At 41.5% G+C, this 19,076-nt stretch overlaps 1 protein-coding gene across 1 annotated transcript in view; it reads left to right on the forward strand.

The window, feature by feature from the left end:
- RECQL4 (RecQ like helicase 4) overlaps positions 1-19,076 on the forward strand; it is a 160,153-nt gene that overhangs the window by 98,222 nt on the left and 42,855 nt on the right. Inside the window, 1 exon segment of the mRNA XM_029592339.1 lies at positions 12,551-12,688. Coding sequence (XP_029448199.1) covers positions 12,551-12,688 — 138 coding nt within the window.

Below are 19,076 nucleotides of genomic sequence, written 5' to 3' on the forward strand. Positions count from 1 at the left end.
ATAGCTTTTACCACATCCTCTGGCAACGAACTTCAGAGCTTAATTATGCATGGAATAAAAAATATTTTCTCTTTTTAGTTTTAAATGTATTATATAGTAACTGCATTGTGTGTCCCCTGGTCTTTGTTCTTTTCAAAAGAATAAACTGATTAACATTTACTTGTTCCATTCTACTCATTTTATAGACCTCTATCATATCTCTCCTCAGCCATCTCTTCTGCAAGCTGAAGAGTCCTAACTTGTTTAGCCTTTCCTCATAGGGGAGCTGTTCCATCCCCTTTATCATTGTGTTCGCCCTTCTCTGTACCTTTTCTAATTCTGCTATATCTCTCTTGAGATGTGTTGACCAGAACTGAACATAATCCTCTAGATGAGGTCGCACCATGGAGTGATACAGAGGCATTATGATATTCTCTGTTTTATTCTCCATTCCTTTCCTAATAATCCCTAGCATTCTATTTGCCTGCTTGCCTGCTGTTGCACACAGAGCAGAAGAGTTCAATATATTTTCCTGAGTGGTGACTCCTCATATGAAACCTTGCATTGTGAAGCCTTAATTTGGGTTACTCTTCCCTAAGTGCATCACTTTGCACTTGTCCACATTACCTCCCCAGCCCCCCTAGAAACAGGCCTTTTTAAATCCAAAAACCTCCAAATCCTCCTACTATACGCCCCCCCCATTTGCCTAGGCCAAAACCTCTCCACCCTCATCGAAACCATCACCTCACAAATCAACATGGACCTACCAGCAATAATCCTAGGAGATTTCAACCTCCACATGGACACCTCCCCCCTACAACCACAATGCAAACTCCTCCTCGATACCATGAATGCGATGGACTTCAAGCAAATCATTTACTCCCCAACGCAAAAATCAGGACACACCCTCGACCTGATTTTCATCAACAGCAAAATCTCAACAATCAAAAGTCTTCCTACCACCTCCAGCATTCCTTGGTCTGACCACAAACTCATCCAGACCTCCCTGTACTTCAACACCCTCCACCCCACACCAAACAACTCCAAAAAATACATCAGCTTCCCCAAGCCGTGCCCCAGCGACGTCCTCGCCGAAGACCTCCCCAGCGCCCTAACCACACTAGACCTCAAGGATCCAAACACGGCCATCAATTCCTGGATTGACATTAACGCAAAAATCGCCAAGTCTAAATGCCCCATCATTACCAAAGCAATTCCCAACAGCTACTCCTACACAAAACTCCATGGTACACCCCTGAACTGAAAAACACCAAAAGACTCCTCCGTCAAGCCGAAAAAACCTGGAGAAGACACCCCACACCACCTCACCTCGACAGATACAGAACACTCCTCTACATCTACAGAACCGACACCGACAAGGCAAAGCGTGAATTCTACGGACAAAAAATTCATCAATACCAACACAACCCCAGAACCCTTTTTGACTTCGGCACCAAACTGACGCAACCCCACCCTCTCGCACCATCTTCAGACAACAACACAAAGACTTGTGAAGACCTTGCCCAATTCTTCTCTGATAAAATCAGCAAACTCATTACTCTCAACCGCCACACTAAAGAAGAAACACTGACCTCACTCAATGAAACTCCACCCACCTGGTCCAACTTCGAACCCATCACCTCAACTGAAGTAAAAAAGATCATCCAGAAAATCAACCCAGTAACACACCCCATCGACACAATCCCAGTCAAGTCTCTCAAACTCATTCCTGACACCATCGCCAAACCTATTGCAGACATAATAAATACATCACTTGACCAAGGCATCTTCCCAGAAGCCCTGAATGTGCCATAATCAAACCCATCCTCAAAAAAACACATCTCAACCCCTCCAACCTCTCCAACTACAGACCTATCTCAAATCTCTCATTCATATCCAAGATCATTGAGAAACACGTAAACCTCCAACTCTCTGAACACCTAGAAAATCAAAACGGCCTGAACCCCACCCAACATGGTTTCAGAAAATCCCTCAGCACCGAGACTCTTCTCTTATCGCTCACAGAAACAGCCCTGAGAGGCATCGACGCCGGATACTCCTACCTTTTCATCTTATTGGACATCTCTGCCGCCTTCGATACCGTAAACCATAACACACTGACACGACTGATGGAGATCGGCCTAAGCGAAAAAACCCTCAACTGGTTTCGATCATAACTATCCAACAGATCCTACAAAGTTCGCCTCAACAACCACGAATCAGACCAATATCCACTCCCTCACGGAGTCCCACAAGGATCATCCTTCTCATCCACCCTATTTAATATATACATGCTCCCTCTCTGTAAACTCCTCTCCAGCATGGACCTCGTATTCTACATCTACGCCGACGATGTCCAAATCCTTCTCCCCATCAAAGAAAGCATATCTAACACCATCGCTTTCTGGAACTCCCTCTCCATCCAAATATCAAATCTCCTCACGCAGATATCCCTCACCCTCAACCACAAAAAACCAAAATCCTTCACATATCAAACAAAACCACAACCCAAACCAGCAAAGACAGCACCTCCAAATCAACCACACACCGTTCTCACCAATGAGGTTAGAGACCTCGGCATCACCCTTGACTCAGACCTCAACATGAAAAAACACATCAACATGACAATCAAAGAAGGCTTTTACAAACTAAAAGTCCTAAAAAAAACCTCAAACTCTACTATTCCACCATGAATACTGCACAGTACTCCAATCCCTCATACTGTCCAAGCTGGACTATTGTAACTCCCTCCTCCTCGGACTGCCCGCCTCCACCACAAAACCTCTTCAGCTACTGCAAAACGCTGCAGCCAGATCCCTCACAAACACCAATCACTCCTCACACATCACCCCAATTCTAAAAGAACTACATTGGCTTCCCATAACACACAGATCACAATACAAAATTCTCACCATACTACACAAAACCATCTACAACCAAAAAATCAAATGGACCAAAGGCCCTCCCCAACCATACCACAGCCAGAAAAACCTGCGATCCCAAAACACAGGCCTCCTTATCATACCCCATACAAAACTAGCGCACCTTACCTCCACCAGACAACGTACCTTCTCTGTAGCTGGCCCCACCCTCTGGAACAAACTACCTTCCCAACTCAGACTGGAACCCTCCACCCAATCATTCAAAAAGCAATTGAAAACATGGCTTTTCCAAAAAAGCCTACCAACACCCTACCTAACACCTCCCCCCCCCCCTCCTTGCTCCACCTCCTCCCCTACCTCCCCTACCTCCCCTTCCCCTCACCCCATATCTCCCTCTCCTATACACTCTATCCTCCCTTCTAAATCTGGTTCATGTCAGCCCGTACATACTCCATCTGCCGCTTCTACATTGTAAATTTTGCATGTACTGACTCAGGTTACCCCCATCATATCCTTTATACCTACCTTATTCTTGCTTAACTTACTTGACTGTTTCTATCACTAAGGTTTTTTGCCAAATGTTATAAAGTTTGTTATAATGTTCCCCTCTTAAAGTTAATGTTACAGTGTATAAATAGTACAACATCCAGACATACTATTCCTCTGTTATAATGTGAACCGATGTGATGTATGCCAACGAATGTCGGTATATAAAAGCAAATAAATAAATAAATAAAATTAAATGTCATTGGCCATTTGAATGCCCAGTCTCATAGTTTTGCAAGGTCCTCTTGCAATTTCTCACAATCCTCTTGTGATTTAGCAACTTTGAATAATTTTTTGTCATTGATAAATTTGATCACCTCACTTGTTTCCAAGTGAGGAATATATTAAAATACAGTGGTCCCAAAACAGCTCCCTGGGACACTCCACTTTTCACCTTTCTCCATTGGGAACATTTTACCATTTTGCCCTACTCTCTCTTTTCTATCTTTTAACCAGTTGGCAGTCCACATTAGGACACTGCCCCCTATCCCATGACTTTAATTTCCTAAGAAGTCTCTCATGAGGGACTTTGTCAAATACTTTCTGGAAATTCAGATACACTATATCAACTCACTTTTATCCACATGTTTGTTTACGCCCTCAAAAAAAATGTAGCAGATTTGGTGAGGCAAGACTTTCCTTGGCTAAATCCATGTTGGCTTTGTCCCTTTAAACTATGCCTATATATATATATATGTTCAGCAATTTTGTTCTTTATGATAGTTCCTACCGATTTGCCTGCCAAAGACATCATACTTGCTTGTCTTTAGTTTCCTGGATCACCCCTTGATCCTTTTTAAAAAAATTGGTGATACATTGGCAACCTTCCAGACTCAAGGTATCATAGATGATGATACTGATTTCCAATAGCAGGTCCACAATTTAATTTCTCAGTTCGTTCAGCACTCTGGGATGTATACCATCTGGTCCAGGTGATTTGCTACTCTTTAGTTTGTCACTTTGCCCTAGTATATCTTCCAGATTCACTGAGAATTGTTTCAGTTTCTCTGAATCATCACCTTTTGAATATCATATCTGGCATGGGTATATTTCTCTAAAAAAAGAGAGATTTTTTTAACAGCAGCCAGAATAACTATACACTGAAGATTCATTCAAAGGAAAAACCGCTGAGATGGTTCAGATGTGAGAGCCGTTAAGGTGAACAACTGGCTGGATGCCCCTGAAGGTAGCGGCAAGTGAAGCACGCGCTGTGTCGGGCTGGTTTTTGCTAAGCAATGCAAGGACATTGTGATTCTCATATGGATAAAGACTTTAACACGTGAGGAGTAATTTAGGTTCCACTTTATTTTGCATATAATCAGAAATTAAGAAGATGGTGGTGTGGATCGAACCATTATGATTATAAAGAACCTGAGGCGCATAAAATTATATTAAGCACGGGCATTATGAATGGTCTTCTCACGTAATCCTCAGTGAATATTTATTCTGGTTGCTGTTGTTCAAAAAAACGTTCTCTTTTTCACAGACTAATTTTTGAAATTTTCAGTTAGTGTATGCTAGTGTATGTTTAATTTTGTTGCACCACTTCATTGGACTCTATGCTGTTTATTAATCATGGGTGTGTTTCTTACATCTTCACTGAATACCTAAGCAAAGAATTAATTAGTCTCTCTGCTATAGCTTTGTCATCCCTAAGTGCCCCTTTTACCCCTTGATCATCTAATGGTCCATCTGACTCCTCGCAGGCTTTTTACCTCGAATGTTCCTGAACAAGTTTTTTAATTTTTGCTTCCACGGCAAGCTTCTTTTCAAAATCTCTTTGCCTTCCTTATCACTGCTTTGCCTTGCCAGTGCTTCTGCTATTTCTGTTTCTTCATTCGGATCCATTTTCCATTTCTTGAGTGATGTTTTTTTTTAGCTATTATAGTATCTCTCACCTTTTAACCATGTTGGTAGTTGTTTAGCCTTTCTTCCACCTTTTCTAATGCATGGATTACCAAGATGGAATTTTTAAACAAAGTCCATACCTGTGCTAAACTCTTAACCTTTGCAGTTGCTCCTTTCAGTTTTTTCCTAACCATTTTCCTCATTTTATCACAGTCACGTTTTTGAAAGTTAAATGCTATCACAGTAGATTTCGTTTTTGTGCTCCTTCCAGTTAAGTCAGATTTGATCGTGATGTGATCACTATTTACAAGTGGCTCCAACACTGTTACCTCTTGCACCAAATCCAGTGTTACATTAAGGACCAGGTCTAAAATAGTTTCCCCTCTTGTTGGTTCTGGTACCAGCTGCTCCATGAAGCCATCATTTATTTCATCTGGGAACTTTACTTATCTAAATGCCCTGATGTGACAGTCACCCAATCAGTACTGGGGTAATTGAAATCTCCCATTATTACTGTGCTGCTGATTTTTGTTAGCTTCTCTAATTTCTTTTAGCTTTTCATTACCTGTTTGTTCATTTTGTCCAGGTGGATGATAATATACCCCCACTATTATTTTAGTCCCTCTTCACCTGGAATTTCTATCCATAAAGATTCAACATTGCATTTTGTTTCCTGCAGAACTTTTATCCTGTTTAACCCGATGCTCTCTTTAATATGCTAAAGAACTCTCTACCTGAGTATGTAAGACTGACTCCAGAAACAAAAAAATTCAAACATGACCTAAAAACATGGTTATTTCAAAATGCCTATAACCCAACAAAATCACCTGAACACAGAGCACGCACCCTCAAGGACAAAGTCATTAAGAACCTATCTCCTGAACTAAGAACCTTATCCCAAGTTTGTGTCTATATTTAAATTGCATGTTGTTTGACCTCATTAAGTCAGTGTACTTGTCAATGTATAATACGTACATTATGTTGTAAACTGTTGTGATCATTATTTGGAACAATGGTATATAAAATGGCTAAATATATAATGCCATATCACAGTTATCCTCTTTCTACCAGGTCTCTGAGATGCCAGTTATATCTCCCTCTTCACCCAGTACTATGCACTCTAATGCTCCCATCTTATTGTTTAGACTTCTAGCATGCTTCTGAGCGACTGTTGGCGTTCCCCCATCATTTTATTTTATTTATTTAATTAGTTTTTTAAAATATTCTGTCATTCCAAGAGAGATCACAATGGTGTATAATGTATAACAGAATAACAATATAACAAACAGAAAAAGGTCATATAAAATGGATAACAATAGGGGTGTATCATCTAGTTTAAAAGCTGCCAGGTAAAATGGTAGAATTTACCATAAAGAACAAAATTACTGAACATTTAGGCATGGTTTAATGAGACAAATCCAACATGGAGTTAGCCAAGGGAGGTCTTGCCTCACCAGTCTGCTATATTTTTATGAGGTTGTAAATAAACATGGATAATGGTCAACTTAGAAAATTAAAAAGTGATGAATAAAGGACAGTGTCCTATTGTGGATTGGGAATTGATTAAAAGATAGAAAACAGAGAATAGGGCTAAATGGTAAATGTTCCCAATGGAGAGAGGTGAATAGTGGAGTACCACAGGGATCTGTTCTGGGACCACTGCATTTTAACATACTTATAAATGACCTGGAAATGGGAACAAGTGAGGTGATCAAATTTGTTGATAACACAAAATTATTCAAAGTTGTTAAATCACAAGAGGATTGTGAGAAATTACAAGATGACCTTGGGAAAACTGGGAGACTGGGCATGCAAATGAAATTTAATATGGACAAGTGAAAAGTGATGCAGTTAGGGGAAGAGGAACCCAAATTATAGCTACACAATGCAAGGTTCCACAACAGGATTTTCTATTCAGGAAAAGGATCTAAGCATCATCATTTATAATACGGTGAAATCTCCTGCTCAGTGTGCAGCAGCAGCCAAGAAAGCAAACAGAATGCTGGGGATTATTAGGAAAGGAATGGAGAATAACACAGAGAATATCATAATGCCTCTGTATCACTCCATGGTGCATCCTCATCTTGTGTTCATATATCATACACAAACAGAATGCTGGGGATTATTAGGAAAGGAATGGAGAATAACACAGAGAATATCATAATGCCTCTGTATCACTCCATGGTGCATCCTCATCTTGTGTTCATATATCATACACAAACAGAATGCTGGGGATTATTAGGAAAGGAATAGAGAATAACACAGAGAATATCATAATGTCTCTGTATCACTCCATGGTGCATCCTCATCTTGTGTTCATATATCATACACAAACAGAATGCTGGGGATTATTAGGAAAGGAATGGAGACTAAAACAGAGAATATCATAATGTCTCTGTATCACTCCATGGTGTGACCTCATCTTGTGTTCATATATCATACACAAACAGAATGCTGGGGATTATTAGGAAAGGAATGGAGAATAAAACAGAGAATATCATAATGCCTCTGTATCACTCCATGGTGCATCCTCATCTTGTGTTCATATATCATACACAAACAGAATGCTGGGGATTATTAGGAAAGGAATGGAGACTAAAACAGAGAATATCATAATGCCTCTGTATCACTCCATGGTGCATCCTCATCTTGTGTTCATATATCATACACAAACAGAATGCTAGGGATTATTAGGAAAGGAATGGAGAATAAAACAGAGAATATCATAATGCCCCTGTATCACTGCATGCTACGTCCTCATCTTGTGTTCATATATCATACACAACAGAATGCTGGGGATTATTAGGAAAGGAATGGAGAATAAAACAGAGAATATCATAATGCCTCTGTATCACTCCATGGTGCATCCTCATCTTGTGTTCATATATCATACACAAACAGAATGCTGGGGATTATTAGGGAAGGAATGGAGAATAAAACAGAAAATATCATAATGTCTCTGTATCACTCCATGGTGAGACCTCATCTTGTGTTCATATATCATACACAAACAGAATGCTGGGGATTATTAGGAAAGGAATGGAGAATAAAACAGAGAACATCATAATGCCTCTGAATCACTCCATGGTGCATCCTCATCTTGTGTTCATATATCATACACAAACAGAATGCTGGGGATTATTAGGAAAGGAATGAGAATAAAACAGAGAATATCATAATGTCTCTGTATCACTCCATGGTGCATCCTCATCTTGTGTTCATATATCATACACAAACAGAATGCTGGGGATTATTAGGAAAGGAATGGAGAATAAAACAGAGAATATCATAATGCCTCTGTATCACTCCATGGTGCATCCTCCTCTTGTGTTCATATATCATACACACACAGAATGCTGGGGATTATTAGGAAAGGAATGGAGAATAAAACAGAGAATATCATAATGCCTCTGTATCACTCCATGGTGCATCCTCCTCTTGTGTTCATATATCATACACACACAGAATGCTGGGGATTATTAGGAAAGGAATGGAGAATAACACAGAGAATATCATAATGCTTCTGTATCACTCCATGGTGCAACCTCATCTTGTGTTCATATATCATACACAAACAGAATGCTGGGGATTATGAGGAAAGGAATGGAGAATAAAACAGAGAATATCATAATGTCTCTGTATCACTCCATGGTGCATCCTCATCTTGTGTTCATATATCATACACAAACAGAATGCTGGGGATTATTAGGAAAGGAATGGAGAATAAAACAGAGAATATCATAATGCCTCTGTATCACTCCATGGTGCATCCTCATCTTGAGTTCATATATCATACACAAACAGAATGCTGGGGATTATTAGGAAAGGAATGGAGAATAAAACAGAGAATATCATAATGCCTCTGTATCTCTCCATGGTGCATCCTCATCTTGTGTTCATATATCATACACAAACAGAATGCTGGGGATTATTAGGAAAGGAATGGAGAATAAAGCAGAGAATATCATAATGCCTCTGTATCACTCCATGGTGCATCCTCATCTTGTGTTCATATATCATACACAAACAGAATGCTAGGAATTATTAGGAAAGGAATGGAGAATAAAACAGAGAATATCATAATGCCTCTGTATCACTCCATGGTGCATCCTCATCTTGAGTTCATATATCATACACAAACAGAATGCTGGGGATTATTAGGAAAGGAATGGAGAATAAAACAGAGAATATCATAATGCCTCTGTATCAGTCCATGGGGCATCCTCATCTTGTGTTCATATATCATACACAAACAGAATGCTGGGGATTATTAGGAAAGGAATGGAGAATAAAACAGAGAATATCATAATGTCTCTGTATCACTCCATGGCGCATCCTCATCTTGTGTTCATATATCATACACAAACAGAATGCTGGGATTATTAGGAAAGGAATGGAGAATAAAACAGAGAATATCATAATGCCTCTGTATCACTCCATGGTGTGACCTCATCTTGTGTTCATATATCATACACAAACAGAATGCTGGGGATTATTAGGAAAGGAATGGAGAATAAAACAGAGAATATCATAATGTCTCTGTATCACTCCATGGTGCATCCTCATCTTGTGTTCATATATCATGCACAAACAGAATGCTGGGGATTATTAGGAAAGGAATGGAGAATAAAACAGAGAATATCATAATGTCTCTGTATCACTCCATGGTGCATCCTCATCTTGTGTTCATATATCATACACAAACAGAATGCTGGGGATTATTAGGAAAGGAATGGAGAATAAAACAGAGAATATCATAATGCCTCTGTATCACTCCATGGTGCATCCTCATCTTGTGTTCATATATCATACACAAACAGAATGCTGGGGATTATTAGGAAAGGACTGGAGAATAAAACAGAGAATATCATAATGTCTCTGTATCACTCCATGGTGCGACCTCATCTTGTGTTCATATATCATACACAAACAGAATGCTGGGGATTATTAGGAAAGGACTGGAGAATAAAACAGAGAATATCATAATGTCTCTGTATCACTCCATGGTGCGACCTCATCTTGTGTTCATATATCATACACAAACAGAATGCTGGGGATTATTAGGAAAGGAATGGAGAATAAAACAGAGAATATCCTAATGTCTCTGTATCACTCCATAGTGCATCCTCATCTTGTGTTCATATATCATACACAAACAGAATGCTGGGGATTATTAGGAAAGGAATGGAGAATAAAACAGAGAATATCATAATGCCTCTGTATCACTCCATGGTGCATCCTCATCTTGTGTTCATATATCATACACAAACAGAATGCTGGGGATTATTAGGAAAGGAATGGAGAATGAAACAGAGAATATCATAATGCCTCTGTATCACTCCATGGTGCATCCTCATCTTGTGTTCATATATCATACACACACAGAATGCTGGGGATTATTAGGAAAGGAATGGAGAATAAAACAGAGAATATCATAATGCCTCTGTATCACTCCATGGTGCATCCTCATCTTGTGTTCATATATCATACACAAACAGAATGCTGGGGATTATTAGGAAAGGAATGGAGAATAAAACAGAGAATATCATAATGTCTCTGTATCACTCCATAGTGCATCCTCATCTTGTGTTCATATATCATACACACACAGAATGCTGGGGATTATTAGGAAAGGAACAGAGAATAAAACAGAGAATATCATAATGTCTCTGTATCACTCCATGGTGCATCCTCATCTTGTGTTCATATATCATACACAAACAGAATGCTGGGGATTATTAGGAAAGGAATGGAGAATAAAACAGAGAATATCCTAATGCCTCTGTATCACTCCATGGTGCATCCTCATCTTGTGTTCATATATCATACACAAACAGAATGCTGGGGATTATTAGGAAAGGAATGGAGAATAAAACAGAGAATATCATAATGCCTCTGTATCTCTCCATGGTGCATCCTCATCTTGAGTTCATATATCATACACAAACAGAATGCTGGGGATTATTAGGAAAGGACTGGAGAATAAAACAGAGAATATCATAATGTCTCTGTATCACTCCATGGTGCGACCTCATCTTGTGTTCATATATCATACACAAACAGAATGCTGGGGATTATTAGGAGAGGAATGGAGAATAAAACAGAGAATATCATAATGCTTCTGTATCACTCCATGGTGCATCCTCATCTTGTGTTCATATATCATACACAAACAGAATGCTGGGGATTATTAGGAAAGGAATGGAGAATAAAACAGAGAATATCATAATGTCTCTGTATCACTCCATGGTGCGACCTCATCTTGAGTGCTGTAGGCAGTTCTGGTCACTACATCTCAAAAAAGATATAGCAGAATTAGAAAAGGTACAGAGAAGGGCAACCAAAATGATAAAGGGGATGGCTAAAGAGATTGGAACTTTACATCTTGGAGAAGAGACGACTGAGGGGAAATATGATAGAGGTCTATAACATGAGTGGAGTGGAATGAGTAAACTTGAATCAATTGTTTACTCTTTCAAAAAGTACAAAAACTAGGGGGACACATGATAAAATTCAAACTAATAAGATAATTTTTTTTTTTTTTTACCCAACATATAGTTAAGCTCTGGAATTCGTTGCCAGAAGATGTGATGAAAGCTGTTAGCATAGTTTAAAAAAAAAAAAAGTTTGGGGCAAGTTCCTTGAAGAAAAGTTCATAAACCATTATTAAGGTAGTGTTGCAGAAATCCACTGCTTATCCCTAGGATAAGCATCGTGGAATCCATCTACTCCTGAGGATCCTGCCAGGTAGCTGTGACCTGGATAGGATACTGGGCTTGAGGGACCTTTGGTCTGATTGAGTATGGCAATCTTATGTTCTTATGACTCCTTGAGGTACTTTTCCATTTTAACAAAGTTAGTTTTCTTGAAGTCTAAGACCCTTGCCTTTGAATGAACCTTCACTGCCTTCATTCTAATACTGAACACCACCATCTCATGGTCACTGGATCCCATATGATCATTTATTTATTTATTTTATTTAAAAAAATTTTATATACCGGCATTCATGATACAATCACATCATGCCGGTTTACATATAACAGGGGTGTACAATGAACAATTGAATAACCTAATAATGTCATCCAGTATGACATCAGCTGAGAGAGCAGTTCTCCCTGTAGAGCAGTTCTCCCTGTAGAGAATCCAGAATCCAGGATCCTTCCTGCTTTTAGAAGACACACCGCAGCCGGGATGTCTCAATCAACAACCGGCAGACTGAAATCATCTTTCCGTAGCACCTCCCCTTTGTTAGCAATTTTGTGAATGACCTCCATGCTTGCTTTTCCTTCTTTCAGGGAGGAGATTTGAATGAGCTGCGGAGGCACATCTATGCAGACACCGTGGATTACTGCACCATTAAGAAATTGGTGCAGAAGGTGTTCCCACGGTGCAAGTGCCGGGATATCTACCAGAAAGAAGAAGCTCTGAATAGGGTAAGAAAGGAGGAACTCCAGTAATACTGTCAGATTTAACCAGCGACTTCAGGCTGTTGCCAGGTGGTCAGCCAACCATAGGAAAACCTGAAGAGTATTTTCATGAGAATTTAACATGTCTGGTCTCTCTATTCTTTCTTCTTATTGCACTACATCAGACTCCTGGGCTTGAGGTTTTCTGTCAAATTGTGCATATTTATTACAAAATATTTCTTAGCAAAACGTTTCCTTATCATCCTGCTAGACCAGTCCAGATGCATGAGTTTATGCTATCCTGCTAGTAGATAGAGATGGAGAACCGTAATCTTTTCAGTATCATCGCTGACCTCAAGGCGTGGTGCAGCCTGAGAACTTACCAGTATTCTCTGTCACCAGCAGATGATGACTTTTCTACGTGGCCTCACTGCAGTCTCCTTGGGCTTTATTCTATCTCAGCTCTGGCTCCCAAACCTTCCAAGGCAGACGTCTGTGGGTGAAACGGGAGGGGTGTCAATTGTATTTATTTATTTTAAAAATGCTCATATACTGCCTACAACAAAATATTGTATGAAGCAGTTTAAATTTACACATACATATCATCTTGCACACTTAATTATTACTGTATTTTATATATTTATTAACATTGTACATTTTAAGTTAAATGAATTAATCAACACACCGTGCATAAAATGTGCTAAAATTCATAATGAAAAATTAAATGCTTATTCAATGTGTACATGAGGGAAGCATTGAGGCAGTTTTCAGATATGTCTTATTATGTAAGCCTTTGCCTAGAAGCCCCAGATCTGGAAATAAAGAAAATATTTTTGAGTTGGTTACATATGTCTTAGATTCTAGTTTTCTCACACAAAAAGAATCTGAGTTTTTGATAGTAAAATATCCTAAAGTCTTGGAGATCTATTTTATTCCAAAGGTTCATAAGTCCCTTAGTGATCCTCTTGGTCTAACTGTTGTGTCAGATTTGGGCTCCATCTTGGAACCTCTGTCAATATAGGTAGATTCTTGTTCTTTCTATTCTTGCTTCCTAGGGCAGCCTTTCCAGTTCAGTGCCTTTCTGCCCTCTTGAGGCTCGCCACAGTACAAGAGATCTTTTTCGGGGTCATAGTGGTGGTCACAGTCTTCATATGCTGAGAAGAGGGTATTCTGGTTCTTCTATACCTGGATGATGGGATGGTCAGAGCCAAGCATTTTCATGAGAACTATTTCGCTTTGGCCAGGATGATTCAGGTTCTGGAAGGTTTGGGCAGGGTTGTGAATTACACATATAAGCAAACTGATTCCTTTTCAGGGTTCCGAGTTTTGAGAGCATGGGGAGAGAAGGGGTGCTTGCTTTCATACCAGAATGGGCCACGTCTTCCATCTCAGGAAAAAGTAGCCAATTGTTGGCTCCAGTACTAATCTTTCTCTGTGTGGTCTTCAAGGATTTTCTCCAACTTCTGAATTTTATGCTGATCTCCTTAGAATTGAGCAGGAGGGCTCATTGTCCACCCATCTGATGTGAGCCTAGTAGGTAGGAGAGCTCATTGTGCACTCATCAGATGCAAGCTTAGTGGACAGGAGAGTTCAGTGTGCACCCATCAGATGCAAACCTAGTAGGCAAGAGGGCTCATTGTGTGCCCATCGGATGCAAGCTTAGTGGATAGGAGAGATCCTTGTGTGCCCTTCAGACGCGAACCTAGTGGGTAGGAGAGCTCACTGTAGTGACCGAGTATCCCAAAGATTCTGGGCCAAAGGGATAGACAGGATTCCAGGGCTATTAGAGTGGCTCTGTTACACATCTGGCCCTTAATGAAAAATTCAACTTGGATGGTCTCAGGCAACGCACCTTGAGTATTGTGTGCAGTTCTGATTGCCTCACCTCAAGAAGGACATAGTGGAAAAGGTGCAGAGGCAGGTGACAGAAATGATAAAGGGAATAGAACATCTTTCCTATGATGAGAGGATACACAGACTAGGGTTCTTCAGCTTGGAAAAGACAACTGAGAGGGAACATGATAGACATTTATAAAATCATGAGTGGGGTAGAATGATTAAATAAAGATAGTTATTTACCCTTTTCACTAATACTAAAACAAGGGGATCCTCCATGAAACCAACAATCAGCAGGTTCAAAACAAATTGTAATAAATACTTTTTCACTCAGCATACCGTCAAGCTATGGAATCTGTTGCCAGAGGATATGATAAAGGTGACTAGCATAGCGGGGTTTAAATGAGGTTTTGGCAAGTTCTTGGAGGAAAAAAAGTCCCTAACACGTTAGCCAAAAAGACTAAAAAAAAGCTATTGCTATCCCTGGGAGTGAGTAACAGGAATTAGATCTACTTTATGGGATATACTAGGTACTTGTAACCTGGATTGGCCATTGTTGGAGATGGGCTGCCAGACTTGATGGACCTGGTCTAACCCAATATGACAATTCTTATGTTATTTACAGCAGTAGCTTATATAACAGACAAACGGTCTCTTGAAGCCAGTTGAGAGCTCAGAAGGCAAGCTTCTGTTCTGGGGAAGAGCAGAGTCTCCTACAATTCAACAGTTACAAAGTAGATATTCAGGTTAAATTCCTCAGCCAGGAAGCTTTCCAGAAGATAATGCTGGAGCTTCCCTTGTATGAAGCAGATGTCAATTTGCAAAAGTCTATGGCTGACACTGTGAAGAATAGAGTTCCAGCAGAATCTATGTCCTGATTTAGCCATGGCCGAAGCTTGAGCTTCTTGATCTTTGATAGGTGGAATTTCAAGGAAAATAGTGTCACTGGTCTACATATTTCCTGGTAGCTCCAGAATTAATAAGAAGATTGGATCTGGTGAAGAGAAGGCCGGTATTTCTCTTGGTCTTCCCATCATTGACGGTCTACTACTCCAAGGCCATTTCTGGATCCACTTTATTTTTGCCTTGTGGCTTGGCCCTTCAGATGGTTCATTCTGTAGGAAAGGTTATTTTTCAGCAGTGATTTCCTATCTTGCTAAAGACCTATATGAGCTCTTCCTCGTTATTTTAGGTTCAGGTCTGGCATTTCTTTGAAGCTTGTGGCAAAGCCCTGTTTTGCTCCTTTGAGCAGATATAATTGATATGCTCTTACTACGAAGGAGTTTGGCTCTTAACCGCCACTTAAACCTTAAAGGAATTATCTCATGTTAAAGAGGTCAGATTTAAGGGGTCTTGGTGGCTTCTCACCCAGATTATAGCCTCTTCTTCATGGAGTTAAACATATTGGTTTCCTCTTTAGGGATCCTCAATGGATCTGAACCTTAATGTTTTTCTGGATGATTTTTCAGTCCTCTTGCAGAGGCCTATCTGAAGAATATAAGAACATAAGAACATGCCATGCTGGGTCAGACCAAGGGTCCATCAAGCCCAGCATCCTGTTTCCAACAGAGGCCAAACCAGGCCACAAGAACCTAATTTCTCAGGTGTTGAATGAGTTGGGGATTAAGGTCACACAGGAAGATTCTGACAGTGAGGGAGTGAACCCAGTCTTGGAAGGACTGTGGAGACTACCTAAGGCCTTTCCTTTACCAAAAAAGGTGAAGAAGTTGGTGGATCAGGAGTGGGAGTCACCTGAATGTAGCCAGAGCTATGCTAAGTTAAATCCCTTGCCAGAGCGAACCTTGGAATCGTGGAAGATTCCCAAGGTGGGATGCGGTTGTGTCAGTAGTGAACAAGAAGACAACCATCCCAGTGCTAGGTTCGTGTACTCTGAAGGATGTCCAGGATAGGAAATTCTGTTAAAGAGGCTGTTTGAGGTTTCAGCTTTAAACCTTCGTGCAGTGGTCTGCAGGAGCTTGATGCAGAGAACCTGCTTATGCTAGGTCCAGAAGGCACACAAGAAGGTGGCGGGGCGACGAGCAAGGCCGCTTAGGCTGCCCACTTGGAAGTGGGAGTGGCCTATGTGGCTGATGCCCTATACTACATGGTTCGGACTTCAGGCAGGAATATGGTCTCAGTTGTGGCAGCGCGGATGCCTTCTGTGGTTTCTGAATTGGTCAGCGGATGTGTGGTCTTAAAGCTCAGCTGTGTAACCTTCCTTTTAAAGAGAAGTTGCTGTTTGGAGAGGGTCTGGAGCAACTGATGAAGGAGTTGGGGGAGTCGAAGGGAAATAAATTCCCTGAGGATAAGAAGACCGCCAGGAAGATCTTTTCGCCACGTGCTCATTTTCAAGATGCGAGAATATTTTGATCAAGCAGGAGTTCCTTGCCCTCGTGCAGAAGTAGGGCTCGGTCAGGCAGCAGTCCTTTTGAGCACAGCGTAAGCCTCCCTGGGAGGATGTCGCCCAGGAGGTTTGCAGAAGTAAGATTGGCCAATGAAGACAATCTGGTCTGCTCCTCTCCGGAAGCTATCAGAGGGAGACTGTCCTTCTTTTTCAAGAAGTGGACCAGGATCACATCAGACCAATGGGTTCCGGAGGTGGTAAGAGATGGCTACGTCTTAGAATGTTTTTGTTCGCTCAGGTACGCCTTTGTGGTCTCCCGTTGCGACTCCTGGTCCAAGCAGGAGGCAGTGCGCGACACCTTGCAATGGTTGCAGTGCCTACACGCAATTGTCCTGTTTGCCTCTCAGGTGTGGGGATAGGGAAGGTGCTTGGTCTATTTTGTGGTTCTCAAGAAGGAGGGAATGTTTCAGCCCATTCTTGAAGTTCAGAAGGTCAGTGCGGCATTCTGGGTGCCATGTTTTCGAATGGAACATTGCAGATGATGATAGCGGCATTGTGCAAAGGGGAGTTTCTGGCACCATTGGATTTGATGGAGGCCTATCTCCACATTCCCATAAGGGCTGATTACCAGAGATTCCTGAGGTTCGTGGTCCTAGGGAAGTATTTCCAATTTTGGGCCCTTCCCTTTGGTTTGGTGACAGTGCCGTGAGTGTTCACAAAGGTGATGGTGGTAGTGGCAGTGGCATTCAAAAAGTAAAGAATCCTGGTGCATCCGTACCTGGACGATTGGCTCATCAGAGTGAAGTCGGAAATGAGTGTCGTCATCCATTTTGAGTCATGCAACTCCTGGGGTCCTTGGGCTGGGTGTTGAATCTGTCAAAGAGTCACTTGGAGCCGTCCCAGTCATTGGAATATCTGGGAGCTCTGTTCGATACCCAGATCAGGAAGGTTTTTCTGACCACGGAGAGAGAGTGGTCAAGTTGCAGGATCAGGTGTTCCGTCTTCTGTGACTTTCGGTTCCCAGAGTCTGGGACTATTTTCAGGTCCTGGTTCTATGGCATCTACGCTGGAGTTAGTTCCTTGGGCCTTTGCTCAAATGCAACCCCTGCAAAGAGTGTTTTTATCCCGTTGGAATCCGCTTTCGGAGGAATTTCAACTTCTTTTACTGCTTCAGAGGAATGCCAGGTCCAGTCTCTCGTGGTAGCCCAATCTGGAGAAAGAGATAGACCTGGAGAGGTGGGGGGGCGATTTGCCAAGGAAAATCTTCCCAGGGATGGTGATCACCAGAAGAGGCATCCTGTTCAATTAGTTGTTTGGAGACCAGAGCAGTTCACAAAGCCTTTCTCGCCTTTCTTCCTCTAATTCAAGGAAAGTCAGTATGAGTCTTCTTGGACAATGCGACAGCGGTGGCATACATCAATTGACAAGGTAGAATGAAGAGCCGCCTGGTGGCGCAAGAGGTGCAAGAACTGTTTGGGCGGAGAGCGATCTAGCGGGACTGGCTGCATCGCACATGGCTGAAGTGAACAATGTGCAGGCAGACTATCTCAGTATGCCTTATTTGTCCTTATTCAGGCCATATGGGGCAGGCCAGAGTTGGACCTCTTGGCGGTTTCAGGAAATGCAAAGACAGTTTGGTTTTTTAGTCACAGGAGAGAGAAGTTTGTTCTGATGCCCTCATGCAGCCGTGGCCAACAGAACTGTTGCTGTACATGTTTCCCCCATGGCCTCTCATAGGTCGTGTTACATCATGTCGAGCTTCATCTGGGCAGGGCGATTCTGTTGGCTCCTGAGTGGCCACGCCAGCTGTGGTTTGAGGATCTGGTTCATCTCACGGTAGACTGTCCTGTTCGCTCGGCTTATCTGCCAGGGTTGTTACAGCAGGGACCCATATTTTCAGGCCAGGCTGATCACTTTTGTCTAGCGGCTTGTCCTTTGAATGGCAATGGCTCCACTTGAAGGATACTCGGAACCGGTGATTTCGACTTTGCTTTAGGCGATGAGGCCCTCCAATTCGCTGGCCTATATCCAGGTTTGGACAGTGTTTGAGTCGTGCTGTTTGCAGAACAAGTTGCAACCTTTAAAGGTGGATATGCTGCAGGTGCTAGCCTTTTTACAAAGCGGCTTGGCTAAGGGATTGGCCTATAATTCCCTTACGGTTCAGGTGGCAGCCTTAGGGTGTCTTCGAGGTAAGGTGTAAGGAAGACTGTTGGTGTCTCATCCAGTTTCCTGAAG

Source organism: Rhinatrema bivittatum, chromosome 2 (genome assembly GCF_901001135.1).
Source record: "Rhinatrema bivittatum chromosome 2, aRhiBiv1.1, whole genome shotgun sequence".
Taxonomy (NCBI): Eukaryota; Metazoa; Chordata; class Amphibia; order Gymnophiona; family Rhinatrematidae; genus Rhinatrema; species Rhinatrema bivittatum.